The sequence below is a fragment of the Macrosteles quadrilineatus genome, unplaced genomic scaffold (assembly GCF_028750875.1).
Source record: "Macrosteles quadrilineatus isolate MER2022 unplaced genomic scaffold, UCM_ALF_1.0 Scaffold_2__2_contigs__length_208266976, whole genome shotgun sequence".
NCBI lineage: Eukaryota > Metazoa > Arthropoda > Insecta > Hemiptera > Cicadellidae > Macrosteles > Macrosteles quadrilineatus.
This window is the reverse complement of record NW_026542595.1, coordinates 43,229,372-43,247,490: the sequence shown is the minus strand read 5'-3', so window position 1 is coordinate 43,247,490 and position 18,119 is coordinate 43,229,372. Positions and strand designations below refer to the sequence as shown.

Below are 18,119 nucleotides of genomic sequence, written 5' to 3'. Positions count from 1 at the left end.
AAAAATTGAAAATCGGTTCATGAATTTGTGAGATAATCCCATATTCCCATAATCCGTATTTCTATCTATTGCAGTTTTTACATAAATAAAGATGCAAGTAAAAAAAAAAACACCCTGTATGTACTATGTATGTATATACTCATTCTGGTATGTATGTGTGTTTGTTTGTATGTATGTACGTACGCTTAGGTGTAGTTTGAGACTATTCCAGGGCTACAGATATACAAGGGCTGGCTCACTCCTTTGATGTTAGCGGGCGCCGCCTGATCCTACTTCCCCTCCCCCGCCCCTCCTCAGTGACGTAGCGCTGTTTACACAGCGAACACAGAATGTTTACATCGGCGCGAGGCGCGACGGTAGCCTAGCACGGCAGTGCATATGTCGCTCCTTGCTCGTCATCTACCATAGATATGCGTTGTTATTACAATATCTATGGCATCTACGCGCATATCAATAATTGTATTTATAATCATGTAGTTTTATTGAGTGACACTGTACAGTATTGTATGTAGAAAAATTGCCGCATGAACCAAAAATGTTTCATAAGATATACAAATTGTTTGAAATACTTCAGATTTGTTAGGTTTTTAGCATTGTTTTTAAGTGTTAATTCGATGTTTTAAGTAAAAATTTAATTTATTAAAATTTAAATAATTAAATTCAAATTAATTTTTTTACTTTATTAAAATTTATAAAAAAATAATGTGTTAATGTAATTATTATTGTTTAAAGAGTAAGTGAATGCAGGATCACACTCACCACTCCAGATAAGGAAGAATAGTTGGTGCGATATGATCGTTTGCACCAGGCACCATCATCGACAACTGTAATTAGCGGTACGCCGTCCTTGTCAACCTCGTTGTTTTCCCTCGCTAGCTGAGCCACCTCCGCCGCTGCCACTTCCATCTCTGCCGCCGCAGTCGCAGTCCAACCCTCTGATAACCGTTCTTCAGTTTTTTTGAAAGTCTTGTTGCTCATTGCAGGGATGTCGAGAGTGCTGAGGAATTCCTCGAGTTGTGCGTGGCCACCTCCTGTTACGATAGTACCACAAACACCAGCTTTGTTCACGTCCATTTCTTTTTCATTAATTTTCTCAGACCAAATAGTCTGTTTGAATTTACACATGGTACATTCAACGACAAACCCATTCCTTAGTCCCTGTCTAACTTCAGACAATACAACCATATTCGAAAAATTACAACCTATTGGGCTATGATTGTCCAACATTTTTATCTGGTCGATAAAATCAGCTATGTTAACAATTCTTCTTCCACTTAATTTGAATTCTTTCTTGTTAGGCGTCTTACTCGGGTTTGCAGATTGTTCTTCCGCTCCATGAGTTTCTATAGCTTGTTGTTCTGCCAAAGCAGTATTCCTCTTCCTGGAAATAAACAATTTTTGTCAGATAATTTTCCGACTCAATAATCACATGATATTAGGCTTTAATTGGGTGGTAATTTTTTTAATTGGGTGAGAAATAAAAATAATCCAAAATATGATATATTATGAGTGTGTTTGTTGGCGGTCGCCTCACCCCGCACATACACCCGCCAGTCAAGGTCGCTGCTGCCCTTTCAGCTGCCAAGCCACACTGATCCCCTGGCGTTTTCCCGCCTACATTTACCTCAATCGGATTTTTACCGTCAAAGTAATAATGAATTATTTTACAAACAAATTAATATTTCTTGTACCTCCTGTAATTTGGGCGTGTTTTGCAGTCGTGTGGATTTTATAAAGATAAGGCAAACCCTCACAAATATTAATTTATAAAATTATTTTCTTATACAATTTTTGTTGATTCTTGAGTCAAGTTCTTAATCCTCATTCTGGTATAAAAATAACTAATAGTTTATTATTTTACGATTCATCAGAATCAAGTTAGTTTAAATTTACTTACTTTCTTCTGTTTATTGCTGCTTCCAAACTAGCAGGAAGTCTTCTTTTCTTCTTCTTCGAAGGATAAAACTTCAAGTGACCCATTTGATAGGTTGCTGAAAATTTCCTAGCGGACTTTGGGTAAATGAACTGCAGACCGTCACCAATATTTCAGCTTAGCCACTATTATATATCTACTAACTACTGTAGGCTATTAGCACTAGGCACTGTAGATAAGCACTAGTTAAAAAAGAACCAATAATCGCATGCGAAATGTGAAGTGTTGCAAAACGGAATGTAAACTAATATTCGCTACTGGGACTGGACGACTCTACTGTTTTATTAAAAAATGCAGTATCAGAATGGTGAGCGTGCCGCATAATATTCTGTATTTAGCAATTCGAAGGTGGTGCTATCCGGCGGGAAAACGCTAAACTACCACCGCACCCCGTGAGACCCGCAACACACGTCGACACAGTTGAAATTGCAAGCTGTTTTATAAATTACTAGATAAAATATTATAAACGACAATTTGTAAAATGTGGTATTGTACTTTTAACGGAAATATGTTGTAGTTTTTATAGAAACTGGTTTTAACCTCCTAAGTTGAGAAATAAATTTTGTATGATGGAATTAGTTTCAGTGAAATAACCTAAATCCTTATGGTCAAATCAACTTTCTAATTCCGAAATAAAAAATTAAAAAAAATTTTTTTTGACACGTGTGACATATCAAATTGTACGTAAGATAAAACCTCACAATAGTACAATAAACATTTTTGGATTATATGACGATTTCGTGTAGTAGCATTGGTTTTTTATCCTTGGTCCATGCTAAACTGAGGAGCAGAGCGGTGAGCGGCCCGGTTCACTCCCGCCGGCTCTTAATCTAATCGTCATAAACAGTTCCCACACTCCGGACTGCTCGCCTATACTACTTTCTTCACCACTTCCTACGTCACGGACCTGTTTACCTCCCTTCCCATAGCATTTTATGATTGCAGATACCTTAATCTAATCGTCATAAAGAGTTCCCACACTCTGGACTGCTCGCCTTTGCTACTTCCTTCGCCACTTCCTACGTCGCGGACCCTTGATCCTCCCTTCCCGTAGCATTTTATGATTGCAGATATCTTAATCTAATCGTCATAAACAGTTCCCACACTCTGGGCTGCTCGCCTTTACTACTTCCTTCACCACTTCCTACGTGACGGACCTGTTTCCCTCCCTTCCCATAGCATCATAGGATTGCAAATACCTTAATATAATGGTCATTAGCAGTTCCCACACTCCGGACAGCTTGCCTTGATTACTTCCTTCTTTACTTCCTACGTCGCGGACCCGTTTTCCTCCCTTCCCTTATAATTTTTGGAATGCAGATACCTAAATCTAATCGTCATAAACAGTTTGCACACTCCAGACTGCTCACCTTTAGTACTTCCTTCACCACTTCCTACGTCGCGGACCTGTTTTCCTCCCTTCCCTTATAATTTTTGGAATGCAGATACCTAAATCTAATCGTCATAAACAGTTTCCACACTCCAGACTGTTCACCTTTAGTACTTCCTTTAACACTTCCTACGTCACGGACCTCAAGCTAGTGGCGTCATTTGATTATATTTATGATTCATACCGTTTCTGTTCTAATATCTGTGGAATAATGCCATCAGCTATTTCTTTATCTACTGCATTCAAAAGTCAACAGCTGATCATATGTCTTTGTTTATGTGCCAAATACTGCTTCCATAAGGATTACATTGAAATTTTGAGACCCAGTGGGGCGGATTCCTGAGAGTTATTTTTAACGCCATATAGATGTTGGCACTCACCGATACGGTCTTTATCACCACCCAAAATTTGAAAACGATTGATTCAGCCGTCTAGGAGGAGTTTGCGTATTACGAAATGCATAAAAGTCTACGTATAAGAGCTTCGCTCGCTCCGCTCAATTAATTGTAGTTCATGGAAACTTGGGTGAGCCTTAAGATACAGTTGGCTCCCAAACAATTTACAATGATAACTTTAATTAAAAGATGGATAAATAAAAATTTTAATATTAACAAATATTTTAAAACATTCTAATTCATATACAACCATACAACTTGGCAACAAAATTCCAAAAATAGGTAAACCTGTAAACCCTTTTCTCATGAATTAAAAGAACATTTCTATGATAACGCAAAATGTTGTTTAATGCCTTCATATCAACATATCTTCAAGGACAAATGCCAGTATTAAATAGTTCAGCTATGCAGAGGAAAAAATAATATCATACATTGTAAACAAAATAACAATCTTAAGTAAACATTTTATTATTAAACAGCTTACCTATGCAGTGAAAAATAATAATAACATAAACAATAAAAGTTACACTTAAAACGGTGGTCTCTTTAAAGTTTCCTTATTGTTACCATAAACAGAAATTACGATATAGATGGATTCAGGTTCTAAGGGGTAACCAAATGAGAAAAATCCAGTTCACACAAATTTAGCTTTAACATAATTTATTGATGTAAATAAGGGCTTGACAGCACATTTTAGCAGCTACCTTACCCATGTCAGAACACATTAATCTATTGTATTGTATTATATTTGTTTAAAAAATATGTTTTTCTTCGTTGAGTGGTTTTAGTTTAATGTTATTAATATAATGTTTATTTTCCTACAATGCCCTAGTTTTTATTACCCAGAGGCACCTAACAACTACTTGTGCATGGACAAAGAAAGGAGATGTCCAAAGTCCGCCAACACACATGGCACATTACTGGTGAGCGTGACACTTTGTGCTTGACATTATCAGCTGTCACACAAGTGGGTGTTTAATGTTATCTACACTTACACTGAATCACTGGTTGTGTCATGGGGAAACTTGTAAGAGAAAATACCTTGGCTGTGCTGCAAACGATTTTGAAATAAAACACTGTTCAAAATATGTGAGCTGTCTAAAAGCCAGAATTCTCTTTTAAAAACAATAACAATGTACTAATAAAAAAATCTTCATGACAATTTTGAACAGAATAAAACGATGTATGCCTACAAAATTCATATAGTGGTAAAATAATAAAACAAATTACTTGCTTAAAGAGGATAACCTATAATTATTGCATGAGGATTTTAATGGAAAAAATTGGTATTCAGCCCATTGTCACTATTTGATATGGTAGCACTATCTTATTTTGTTTCATGTCATGTTTGTGTTTTGTGTTGCATTGTATGTGTCTTAATTATTCTGACAAGTTGTACCTAGCATTGACAACGTTGCACGTGCAACAAAACTGGTGAGTGGTAATTTACTGATGAATATGTAGGCTACAGACAATTTGGGAGGAATACCTACTTTAAACAAAAAGATTCTTTAGATAAAACACCGTAATAAAAATCACCTCATATTGTGATATAACTTTGTCAAACTTTATAATTGTAAAAAATTGCTATATAACTCAAATACACCCGCCGCAGCGAACCTGCAGAATACGCGAATTTCAATTTGCCTCATTTGATTTTCAACTAAATCTATTTTAAAAACTTTATGTTTAACGAGTACCTAGGTTTGCTGCTACTGGGAGGGTAATAGTGCTTTTTTTAGTAAAGCGTTAATAGCTTATTACAAAATAAATAGATTATTCACATAAGAATAACATGGGAATTTTAAATTTAACGTACAATTATTTGAATTTTCTCCGCAACCAATAACCATACAAAAACACTTCAATATACTAAATTATTTTTTTTTTAAGCTCTTTAGAATGGTTTCAAGAGAAATTGGGAAGTTTTATTTTTTAAGGGTCAAAAACGAGAAAAACAATTTTACCCCATAAAACCCCATTCCCATGGTCCCATCATGCTGGTTGGCGAACTCGTTCGAGTAAATGTAGGTTTACACGTTTGTACCAAATTTCATCAAAATCGAATTAATTTTGCTCCAGATATCGTGCTAACGGACACACATATATATATTAACGGATGGTGTTTTTGGCCTCTGGGAACATGAAAACAAAAAAGTAAATGGGTCCCGAGTCCAGGTCTTACCATTATACCTACAGTAATAGCATTGATTTTATATCTCTGGTAATAGCTTATTCCCTATAGGGGAAATTAACTAAAAGAAACAAATTTTACATAAGCTTAACAATTAATTAATAGGCTAGCATATTTCTTAATTAGTTAGTAAAAGCCTTTCATTCGCATAAAAACTGTTAAAGAAAAAATTATTTTTCAGTGGCATTTTTAATTAATGAAGCCATTTCATAAGAAAAATTGACAAGATGGGAAGTAACACCCCGTACAAGTGATCTAAGGCCAGGGGACGGGTGAAGGTCTGAGACAATAGGTGGAAGGGCTTCCTACTAGACAGTACTGGTACAGTAGAGTGCGGAAGGAAGTGGTGTAGCAAGGTCGGCTGGTGGCTGGTGCTGACCTCCCACAAGAGAAGCTATTAGCATCTTTCCCCACCCCCTCCTCACCTGACCCACTCATCTGTACCACTGACTACACATCATCCAATTTTTTAATTTGAAGCTGTTTTATGTTGTTTTTGTTGTTATGTTGTTGTTGTTTTGTGTTGTTTCGTGTTGGTGACGCAAAACACTAGTGTCGAAAAATTTTGTTAGGCCTATCTTATTTTTGGGTCATTTTATGATTTTAAGAGCTTTAAAAAACAAACAATTTAGTATGTTAAAGTGTTTTTGTACGGTTATTGGTTACAGAGAAATCTTAAAAAATTGTAAATTTAAAATTCCCATGTGAATGGAGAAGTAAATTGTTGTAGTTAGTTTGTTTATGGATATATTTTGATCAAAATTCCTAAATCTATTTATGTTTTACTAAGCTATCAATGTTTTACTAAAAAAAAAAAAAAAAAAAACACTTTATAACCCTCCCTGAAGTAACACACCTAGGTACTCGTTAAACCTAATGTATTGAAATAGATTTAATTGAAAATCAAATCAGGTAAATGGAAAGCTTTTTGACATGATAAAAGATGTCTTCTGACCATTCTTTAAATTTATCTTATCTTACTAATATTATAAATGTGAAAGTTTGTGTGTTTGTTTGTTTGTGTGTTTGAAGGTCAATCACGCATAAACCACCGGACGGATTGGGCTGAAATTTGGCATGATGATAGCTTACATTCCCGATTAACATATAGGCATATTCTTATCTCAAAAATCCTTTCGGGCTCCGCCCCAGTGGCTCTGTAATTCCCCATGTTATCCTTATGAGTATTCATATTTAAAGGGAATTTAAGAATTTAGTCAGCTGTTTCAACTAAAAGTTGGTTCTATGATAAGGAAAAGTATTAAAAAGTTATAAGATTTACCAACAGGGTGCAGCACTATATATTTTTTGCATTTATGAAAACAGCTAATTTGAACTAAGCAGCAACAAAAAACTGTGATTCACAATGAGAACTGTCAAAATAGGATTGTTTCCAGTTATGTTTATGTTTTTCATTTCATGAATAATTTGTGATATTTTGCGAATTGTTGATAATTTATTTTTCCCTATTGTTTAGGTGAAGTGGTAGAACATTATGGCTATGGTAGATGTGTAATACTATAGAATACTGTAAATTTAAAAAAGCAAATTTTATCAAACTGTGTCCTCCCTTATTGCAAACGCAAAGCTTGAGTATAACCGCAATAAGCATTTTATACTTATATTCGAACACCGTACGAAGGACGGGTGCTCTGCTAGTAGCAACATATATACAATAAAAACATTAGACACTGCATATTTGAGGTAGTGCTATGCACCATTCTTTCATTGTCCACTCAAAAGAGCCTAAGCTGCAAGGGCAGTAGAGTACAAGATTTTATCTCTTGCTAGGGACAAATTTGGATTATTGATGTTGTGAATTTTTCATGTCAGAATTATTGACTTTCTATTGTAGGTATATTTAAAAAAAGATCTATCCAACCAGGATTTAAGAGTTTTTGTTCATGCTCTAAAGTTATGACAAATAAACTAATTACTACAAGGGAGACAAGCTAAAAAGTAATTTCCCCCTGTGAAAGATAAAAAAATAATGTATAGTATTTAATAGGTACCAGGACAGAATTTTTAAGAGTTGTAGGCTATTTAAAAAGAAACTGCAATAGCTTTAAGGGTCACTGGTTGAGAAAATAAGGAGCTTGGGTGTATATGGATGTGCGGTTTAGTGAAGCAGAAATGATAAGCTTATCACAAGTTAACACTCACACGGGTGGAGTTCCACCATTCCATAGCTACAGGCCACCATTCCTGCTATCACATGCTACAATTATTCAACATGACTAGGAACCACAGATACCAGAACAGAAAAGGTATGCAAATTACATCAAAAGCTGATGATTTTTCCTGCAGTTATTGAGCTAGCGGGGTTATGTACATATGAATTTCAAGGAATGATATGTTTGGCCTCTGGGGACATGGAAAACTGGAAAACAAAAAAGTAAACCGATCCCAGGACTAGGTCTTGCTATGAGACCTATTACTTTTCTGAATGGGTAATACATTAAAACAAGAAAAACCTAATCCAATCTGTTAAATATAGGCCTATCACACAATTCAAATCCATAAGACCCGAAATAATTGTATTGATTCAATCTCAATGCATCTGTCACAGCAACAAGACAATAAATCATTATTAAAATTTTATTGACAACAAAAAAATGTTATTTAATAGCATTTAAAAATTAAATACAGTAGACTTCTGGGACCGAGGCGAGTCTGGATAACGGTTTTCCGGTTAAACCGACATCCCCAAAAACTCATAAAAACGGACCATTCCATTCCATTCTCCATTTTGTCGCAGGAGCAAAAAAACACCCCGACTGCTACCCGTTACCTATAACTAAACATAACCCGGGCCCAATGGTGTAGCCGGAGCTTATGCACCAACCTTTGACACACCATGGGCGGATGACTTAAGGCCATCAACCTCACCGGCTGCCGAAGCAACCCTTCGGAAAGAGGGTTACCCCTCAATCCTAACCAGGGATACTGGTTACTTGGTCGCACGTACACTCCAAATGGGTTCCACCAGGGCCGAAACCCTGAAGGACCATAATGGAATGCCCTGAACGCAACACAGTGCAAGCAAAACACGGGACCTATCTAATCCCTGACAGGCCGAAACCCGCCATCATAGCCAGGAGGAAGGGGACCATCAGCAAGCCAACCCCCTATTTACACCTCTACCCAATCGAGGCCTATCCATTGCTGGGAACCAGGGATAACCAAGGCGATAGATCCCCAGAAACCCCCAGCGGGCTTGACCCCAGCACCCGATCTACTTCGTTTGCCCATCTAGCCCAACATCACTGCCAGGCCATCAGGGGTTCCAAAAAAAAAACGGACTGTTTATTTAAGTATTTGACTTAAATTTAGGTGAGCAAGTTGTATTTAGACACGTGAACGCTGGTCTAAAATCTTTCACACCTCGGCCGTTTCAGTACCGCCCACCTCCTGCCGATCTAGTCCGGTTAAACCGATGTGCTGATAAAAATTGTCCGGTTAAAGAGATGTCATTTCCGCCGAGTGTAGTCAGGTTAAACCGATGTCCGGTTAAAAGGTGTCCGGATAAGAGGGAGTCTACTGTAAATAGCTTAGTACCTAAATTTCTACGTTCTAAGTTCAATAAGTTCTGAAAATGACCCACTTTGGGACAAAGCCAGGCGTAGAAAAAAAACTATCGAATCATAAAATGGTATTTTCATAAAAAGTATTTAGCACAATCCAAATAAAGACACCAAATTTGTATTGTTGTTAAATAAATAGTCAAAATTATTATTTCATAGTTTAGCAATGCTCTTTTAAGTTTCCATAGCATGGTTTTATCATTTATTTGAAAGTTAGCTTAATGTGAACAATATTATTGTTGCATAATATATTGTATTAAAGGAATACATCAGTGCTTCATTTGAGCAAAACAGGTACTGTACAGTACTTTGTTTGCTTGAGGCAGGAAAAGTAATGTTTAGGACAGGCAAAATCATGTGTTTTGATAGATAATAGGAAAACAAAGATTTTTGTAAAACTCAGCTGTTTGGAAATAAGCTAACTTTATAACGTGTAGTATACTAGTATACAATAAATTAGTTGACCAGTAGAATTTCCTTTGACCCTGAGAAATATAAGCTTACTTGAACTAGCTGATAAGATTTAACCTACATGAGATTAGGAAACAGACGTAGAGGACTTTATACAGCAAGTTTACAATTACTTATCACGTTGTTTGTTTTCCACAGTCAGATTAGTATTAATCATTTAACAGAAATGTTAAACCTCAGTTTGGTATGAACAATAAATAAACGGTATCAGCAAACTGACACATTCTTTCCTCCATTAGCTTGTCGAACATCCTTACAATGGGTAAACGGTGGAAGTGACTATGAAATTATATGGGTATAATCACAATTAAAGATGTATAATTCTCGGGAATTTAAAATCAAAGAAATATTCCTAGGGAAAGTAAATATTGCCAGCAATATTCCCAAAATTCATAAATTCGATTAACTGGCAAGGTCAGTTTAAAAACTGTTACTTAATAGGTAAAAGCTGTATTTATGTGGTTAAATCCTTCACAAGAGCTGAAATATATTTTATTACAAAATTGTAATTTGGCATAAATAATTGGAAATTAAAATTTTTTTTTACTAAATTGCTTCAATAAATAGGTCATTTTATACAAATATTTTTCAATAAATGGCCCTTAGGTTTAGTGAAACTTTTATTTACGTTATTAAAAAAGTAATAATATTAAAATTTAGTATATTATTATGGAATCCTTAAACCTGTAAGTAACATTTTTATAAGAACAAATAAAACAAATTATTTAATACTTTGTTAATAAATTGCCATAAACATACAGCTCTCAATACATGAAGTTCCTCAATAAGTTGTAAAGAAAAATAAAAGATTTCTCCTGAATCTTTTTGTAAAGAAAAGCAAAATCCTCTACTTTATTATAGTATCACCATTTCATCTCTTCAAAACATTAATTCACTCCTATATACGATATAATTAAGATATCGCATATAGGCGTGAAATAAACCAAAAAGTTGCCCCTGGTGGGGTTTGAAAATGAAATTTAATAACTTTAATCTGACTACTGAGGACAAATCACAGAGCCGCGCAGTGGAATTAAGATGTTAACTGTGAGCCGTTGTAATTAAGTACCCCAGAAGTCTGATTGATGGACCGTGAGAGATCTGATATGAGTCCTACTATAATTACCTTCAATGATCTTAACACTTCCTATGATATAAGCTAGTACTCTGAAAATAAAATGTTGACTTTATTGAAATGCTGCTATTTATGTATTGATTATGTAATATAAAAGCTGTAAATACCAATGTTTTATTTATACACTGTTTAAAACCAATATGTATAAATCAAAATGATGATTTTTGATGTTTTTATTCTATCGCAATCATTCGGTTAAGCCAATTACCTTGATATTTGATAAACACAGGGAAATCAACAGAATCATTGAATAATAACTTTTGTATATATTAAATAACTTTCAAATATTTGTACACTGTCAATTTACAATACAAAGATATGCTAATACAAAAGCTGTAATACAAATGTTTTACAATACTTTATAAGAAATACTTCCAAATTTTAGCAAGGGAAATTGATTGGGACACTTATTCCTTTGGTTGACGTTCAAGGTGCAGAGCCTTGGGAACCTAAGTTTATTTTATTTAATGTATTTTTAGGCTACCAGGCTTCCCAAGTGATATTTTATTAGCAACTGGCCAGCTGATTGAACGATACAAAAGGGGTTATTCGTAGATCTGTGAATGACTCACACCTTAGTGCTCAATAGCAAACTGGGCCAAATCGACTACTGAGTCGATTATTTGATTTGTGTTATTAATAATGAATGTTTATGACTTTAATGGAAGCCTATCCTTATAGCCTTTATATTGCAACCCTACCCTTCTACCGAGACCATGCTCTGATTCGATGATTGAATTTGTTCTACACAATCAAATACTCTCAGATTTAAAAATGTGATACTGTTCAAAATTATTACATATACAACATACAAAAAGTTATATTTAATTATACCTCAGAGTAATATTATAACAAATTCAATTGATTAGAGTTGCTAATACAGGCTAAACTCTTCGTAAAACAATGTCCCATCAATCTCAACCATCCCAATCCCATACTACGGATCTGTGCGTAGAACGTATCCAGCAAAAAAAGGGTGAGCCGGTACAGTACAAGGGTTATCTGTACTGATAATAAATAGTGGTAGATACCAGGATTCTAACCAAACCCAAAACATTGACCTTGGGCCTGAAGTTTGTAGCATTACCGACTGAGCCACCGACTCACTAAAGATACCATGGATTAGTACCCACATAGGCCTAACAAATGTCATCAAAATTGGACCTCAGGTGTGGTCAGTACGGTAGCTCTGTACACATCTTCACAGATATCACTTTAAACACCACATTTTTGGGTTCAGGGGGCTCAAAAACCGATGTTTCCACCTAAAACTAGAGGGGGGGGGGGGGTAAGAACAAATGTATTATGAACAATTCTATTTGCCAGGTCTTTTCATAGTTTTAAAACCAAGCAAACATCTTAAGAGTCCTTGGAACCTAGACGTTCTAACTCGTAAAACAATGGGCCTAGCCTAATTTAAAAAACCATAAAGACAGTTTCTAACCCCACAGTGAACTATATATTGAAATTCCAATTACTTTGGTATTTGAAAAAAAATATTTTGAGATGGTAAAATAACTCTTTAGCGGCTGTTTGAAATCCAAGATGGCCGATAGTCTCCAAGAACTCTTAATTGAGCCCTCTTTTAAAATTACAGTTTAAAATTAGTGTAATTAGATATTGACTATAAAACCGTGTAATGATAGCATGGTTATAAACTTAATTGAACATCATTAGCCATTATCAAAAAACTTAAAACTATATTGAGAACAAATAATATTTTTGTGCCATTGGGTTGGATGTTTTAAAGTAGGCCTAGTGGGCACAAATATTATCATTGATTTGAAAGTTTAAATTAGGCTACAGTACATGGTATCCAAAGTAAAACACTCACAGGATATAATCCATAAATATTATGTAATACATCATTAGGATACCCCAAATCTACGTTGTGCAAGTAGTTTCTATAGCCGCGTTTACACCTGTTTTTAACAAAAAGTTATTAACTTAACATAATAGTCTAAAAATGTCTCTAAACAAAAGTTAATACATAACTCGTGTTTTTAACAGAAAATTACTTTTTATTAACAAGATTTATGTTATCCATCAAGAGTCGGTAAAGATCAAAGGAAATGTGTTCTGTTTTTAACAAATGTTAGTAACAAAAGTTAATGGCCTCTTTTAGCGTGTTAACTTTTGTTAATAACAGGTACGTCTCTTCCCCGAAACCCCCGCGCCCAGCATCGTGCTACAGAGCGTGCTAGTCGCCCCTCAGTACTAACTGGAGCTGATTATAATGTACCCAACCAATGCTTATTATAAAGACAGAAACTTAAAAGACTATGCTTGGACAGAAATCGCCCAAGGTCTACGCATGGCAAAAGTTAAAGTTAAGAACAAGATGACAAAAGTGATAGGACAATTTCAACGATAGAACAAAAAGCAAAAAGTGGGTAATTTGGACAGCAGTAGCCAAAACAACGCACGCAGCTGCAGCGAGAACCACATCATCCTCTCGCACCATTGTCTCATCTAGAACTGCTGGCTGTGCATGAGCTATGATTCAAGATGGCGGAATGACTTAATGTTTTTAACAAAAACTGTAGTACAAAATAATTTGTTGATAACTTTCTGTTATCAACTTTTGTTAATGACAACTGCTGTAGGTTTACTATTTTAAAAGGATAATAACCACATTTTAGTTGAAAACGACAAAGTGATAGATAAGTTTATTAAAAAGCAGGAAGATGTGTAAATCAAAGAATTGGCAGTGTTCAGATTTATGGTCTACCTGAATTATAGAGTGGCTAAACGATTTGACAACAACCTTCACACGTTATCCCGTGTCATTAATCTACCGCGACTGCCTCCTACAATTCACCTTGAAACATTGAGCTGTCTGTATCTTGGGATTCAAATAAGTCGAGTAAAATTAAACATCAGTTATTTGTTTTAGACTACAAGTATGGGTAATTCTATGTTAAAAAAAGATAAATTTTCTCTCTTAAATTTATTATTTAAAAGTTAATAGTTTTAGACATTTTTTTCATAAACGTATGAGCAAATACCAAGGCCTACAACTAATTCTCAACCAATCGTCAAATAGTTCAAAAATAATTTACATTATTTAAATTTCAAAATGTTCACTTTCTTGGAGGTGAGAAAGACCATTGAAGGTCATACCTTTCAGTATCAATCTCTCTGTTTGTTTGTTTTTAGTGAATTTCTCATATAGGGAATAAGCTATTACCGTAGGTCTCATGGCAAGACCTAGTCACCCGGGACCGATTTACTTTTTCGTTTTGAGGTCCCCAGAGGCCAAAAACATCATCCATTCAAATTCATATACAGTATATATATATACACCATATTTATATACATATATATTTATATATATAGGCTATATATATATATATATATATATATATATATATATATGTGTGTGTGTGTGTGTGTTAGCACGTTAACTGGAACAAAAGTGATCCGATTTGATGAAATTTGGTACAAACGTGTAAACCTACGTTTATTTGAACGAGTTCCCGAACCAGCATGATCGGACTATGGGAACAGGGGTTTATGGGGTAAAAATTAGTTTTCCCATTTTTTCCATAAAAACACAAAATTTCACAATTTCCTTTCAAACCATTTTGTAGAGCTTAAAAAAAGAAATAATTTTGTATGTTGGAGCGTTGTGGTACGCCTAATGGTTGTAACGGAGATAAATTTAAAAAAATATAAATTTAAAATTCCCATGTTATCTTATCATGGAGAATAAATAAACAGTTGCATTAGGCTATATTTTAATCAAATTTTGCCATTTTATTTATTTAAAATTAAACTATATATTTCAATAAAAAAAACACCTCAATACATTCCCTGTAGCAGCAAACCTAAGTACTCATTAAAATGGTTTGTGAGAAGTTTAGTGCAGATCCGTCAAAAGGGCTCCACCCCAGTGGCTCTGGAGTTTTAGGGTAGGCCTACTCATTTAAATGGAATTAAAGAATCTTAACTGCTGGTTCAACTAAACAGTTTGATTATTTGATGTTCAATGCTTATTAAAAAGTTAATAGGTTTACCAACAGGGTGCAGCACAATTTTTTTATATTTATGATAATAGGGTAGCTAATTTGCAACCAAAAGGTGAGTGAGCGTAGCTAACGAACTTCAACCTAGAGGCGAGTTAGCGTAGCGAACGAGCTAACCTGAAGGCAAGTGAGCGCAGCAAACGAGCTCCAACCCAAAGGTGAGTGAGCATAGCGAACGAACTTCAACCAGGACGTAATTGAGCAATGCGAACGAGCTCATCTTGAAAATAAACGAGCATTTGACATAAAACCACATTAGGTCAGGACGACGTCTGTCGGGCCAGCTAATACCGGTACCGTATATAAAATCCAATGTATGTGTGTTTGTTTGTTTGGACTCTAAAACCGCTCGACAGATTGTAATGAAACTTTCAGGCATTATTAAGCAGTATTAAAGGATGGTTTGTGTGAAGTTTGGTGCAGATCCGTCAAAAGGGCTCCCCCAGTGGCTCTGGAGTTTCCCATGTTAACCTTATGAGTACTCATATTTAAATGGAATTAACAAATTTTAACAGCTGGTTCAACTAAACAATTTGATTCTGTGATGTTCAATAGCATTAAAAAAATACTAGTGCTGCACCCTGTTGGTAAACACAGGGTGCAGCACTAGTATTTTTTTTAATTTATGACAACAGCTAATTTGCAACCAAAAGGAACTTGAACCTGGAGGCGAGTTAGCGTAGGTAGCGAACGAGCTATTTCGAATAAAACAACCTCAATAAGATGCCTTTATTCCAAACAAAGATGTAACTCAGAACCTCTATGATAAGTCCTTTTGAGAAGTCAATCTTGATAACCACGACATAACTGTGTGAAACAGATCCCATGGGAATTTGATATTTTGGAGATTATGTCATCTGCATTATGACGAGCGCTGCTGTGACGCCATCATAGTTGTGACGTTTTACTGTGACATATCTTCGTCGGAGGGGCGGTTGGAGAAGTGGGAGGGGTTACTAGCTTATTGCTGGTCTATTTACCAATTTCACGCTGATTTTATTTACAGTAGTAGACATTATAAGTTATTAGGCCTACTGGTTAAAATAGCTATCTTTTATCTTCTTAAATTAAAAACATTTCTTTGGCTCATCTCTTCACCAGATTTGATTAGTAACACCTTTCTTATTTTATAATAACTTATGACCCAACTTTCGACTTTGCTGCATGTGTCTCCTGTGGTATCACTGGCCAGTTTTTCAGTAGGCCTTACTTACATATTCCACGAATACTACAAAAAACCCGGTACGGATCATAAACATAAACAAAATGACTTTGTTGGCCCGAATCCTATACTAATAGCATTGAACATATGTTTTAGCAGTTCCATTTAACCAATGTTAACCCTTAGAGTGCCAGGCGAGAAATAAAAGTAACGCTCAAAAAATGCCAATGATTTTTCCCGAAGGTCGCGCTAAAAATGCCGAGCGCGATCTGGCAATTTTTAGGTTAAAATTTCGTAAAAATCGAATTTTCGATATTTTGACCAACGAAAATTGATGTATCGCATCTATAGTAACTTTCGAATCAATGTTAATATAGGTATGGGTTAAAAGAATCCGAGTATCCCTTCGGTTGTTATGACAAATGTTCGATCATTACGAAACGTCCGGTCAGCCGGACGTTGGCACTTTTGGCTCGTTCTAAAAACGTCCGGTCGGCCGGACGTCGGGACTTTTGGCTCGTTTTAAAAACGTCCGGTTCCCCGGACGTTGGCACTCAAAGGGTTAAATCATGTTTATTTTCGGGCCAAAAACGTCATTTGTTGATGTTTATGATCCATACCGGTATTTTTCTAATAATCGTGACATATTCCATTCGTTAGGCCCTAATCGTATTTTAGTTGTGAGTTTGTGTTGTGTAAACAGATTGTACTAAATTGTATAGGCCTAATGTAGGCCTACCGGTCCTGGTAGAGTAGGCCTACTTTATGTTCTTGTCAAACTATTTAAGTTAGCTTAAATTTAGTGATCCAGAGGCTACCAAACTATGAAATTAAAGAAGATTGAACTTAGTGCACCCGCTACCTTGTCAAAAAGACTTAACTTACCTCCTTTTTTAATACTGTCTTCATCATCAATGTGGATGAGAAGCAAAGGGAAAACTCCACTGAGACTGACTAGGAAGGAACCCATCAGTGAACCTATCCATGGTTTGTCCAAAAAAGTTGAAACGGCCAGATTTAACACTTCCATTGCAAGTCCAACGCCAATTTCGTCTGTTCCTCCTGGCTTGGAGGTTATAAATGACGAGTTTCCAGATTTAATGGTAATATTATCGAAAAATGAAGCGACACCAAATGACTCGGAAAGAGACTGAAAGGACATTATCGTCAATAATGAAAACAATGATTTGGAACGACAATGTTGATAAGATATATGGATGTGAAAAACTAAACCACTTGAACTCTCATTACACAACACTAAGCTAATAGACTTCAATCAGGGGGTTCGAACAAACACTATGACAACAATCACCGGTTTTAGTCAATTAAAAAGAAGTTGTTTTGTCTGTTTTAGTTCTTCAATAAACACAAAAGCCTAAAGTGACGATGAGTGCAAAACACTGGCACCGCACCGACGACTCCGACTTCTCCCTTCTCTACTCTAAACAAACTAACTAAACTCTAACTTTGTGTCTCTGACTGAACCTGAACTGAACTCTGAGAAGTTGAAGTTTCTGATTATTCTGAACTGAACCTGAACCTGCGGCGTAGCTAGCAAAGGCAAAACGTAAATAAATAAATTATTTTTCCATCATGTGATCATGTGACCTTGGTCCAATACAGACTGATAGGAAACCGGGGGCCGGGGCATTCAAACCATAGAGTAAAGTTCATTTAGACTATTTTCATACTATACATATGTATTCCCAGATACACAGTGGATCAATTGAAAAGAATTAAAATAACACAAAGATATGTGGTTAACTGCAAATCAATGATTGGTAAATATTATTTGTCAATTAGTTAATCAAAGTTCTCTAAAACACG

General features: G+C 35.5%; 1 protein-coding gene across 1 annotated transcript in view; it reads right to left on the bottom strand.

Annotated features, from left to right (window-relative positions):
- LOC128985738 (zinc transporter ZIP13 homolog) overlaps positions 1–17,808 on the bottom strand; it is a 42,594-nt gene extending 24,786 nt beyond the window's left edge. Inside the window, exon 1 of the mRNA XM_054405563.1 lies at positions 17,178–17,808. Within this exon, the coding sequence (XP_054261538.1) occupies positions 17,178–17,454 (277 nt within the window). The 5' untranslated portion in view covers positions 17,455–17,808. The remainder of the gene's footprint in view (positions 1–17,177) is intronic.
- Positions 17,809–18,119: the final 311 nt, after the last annotated feature.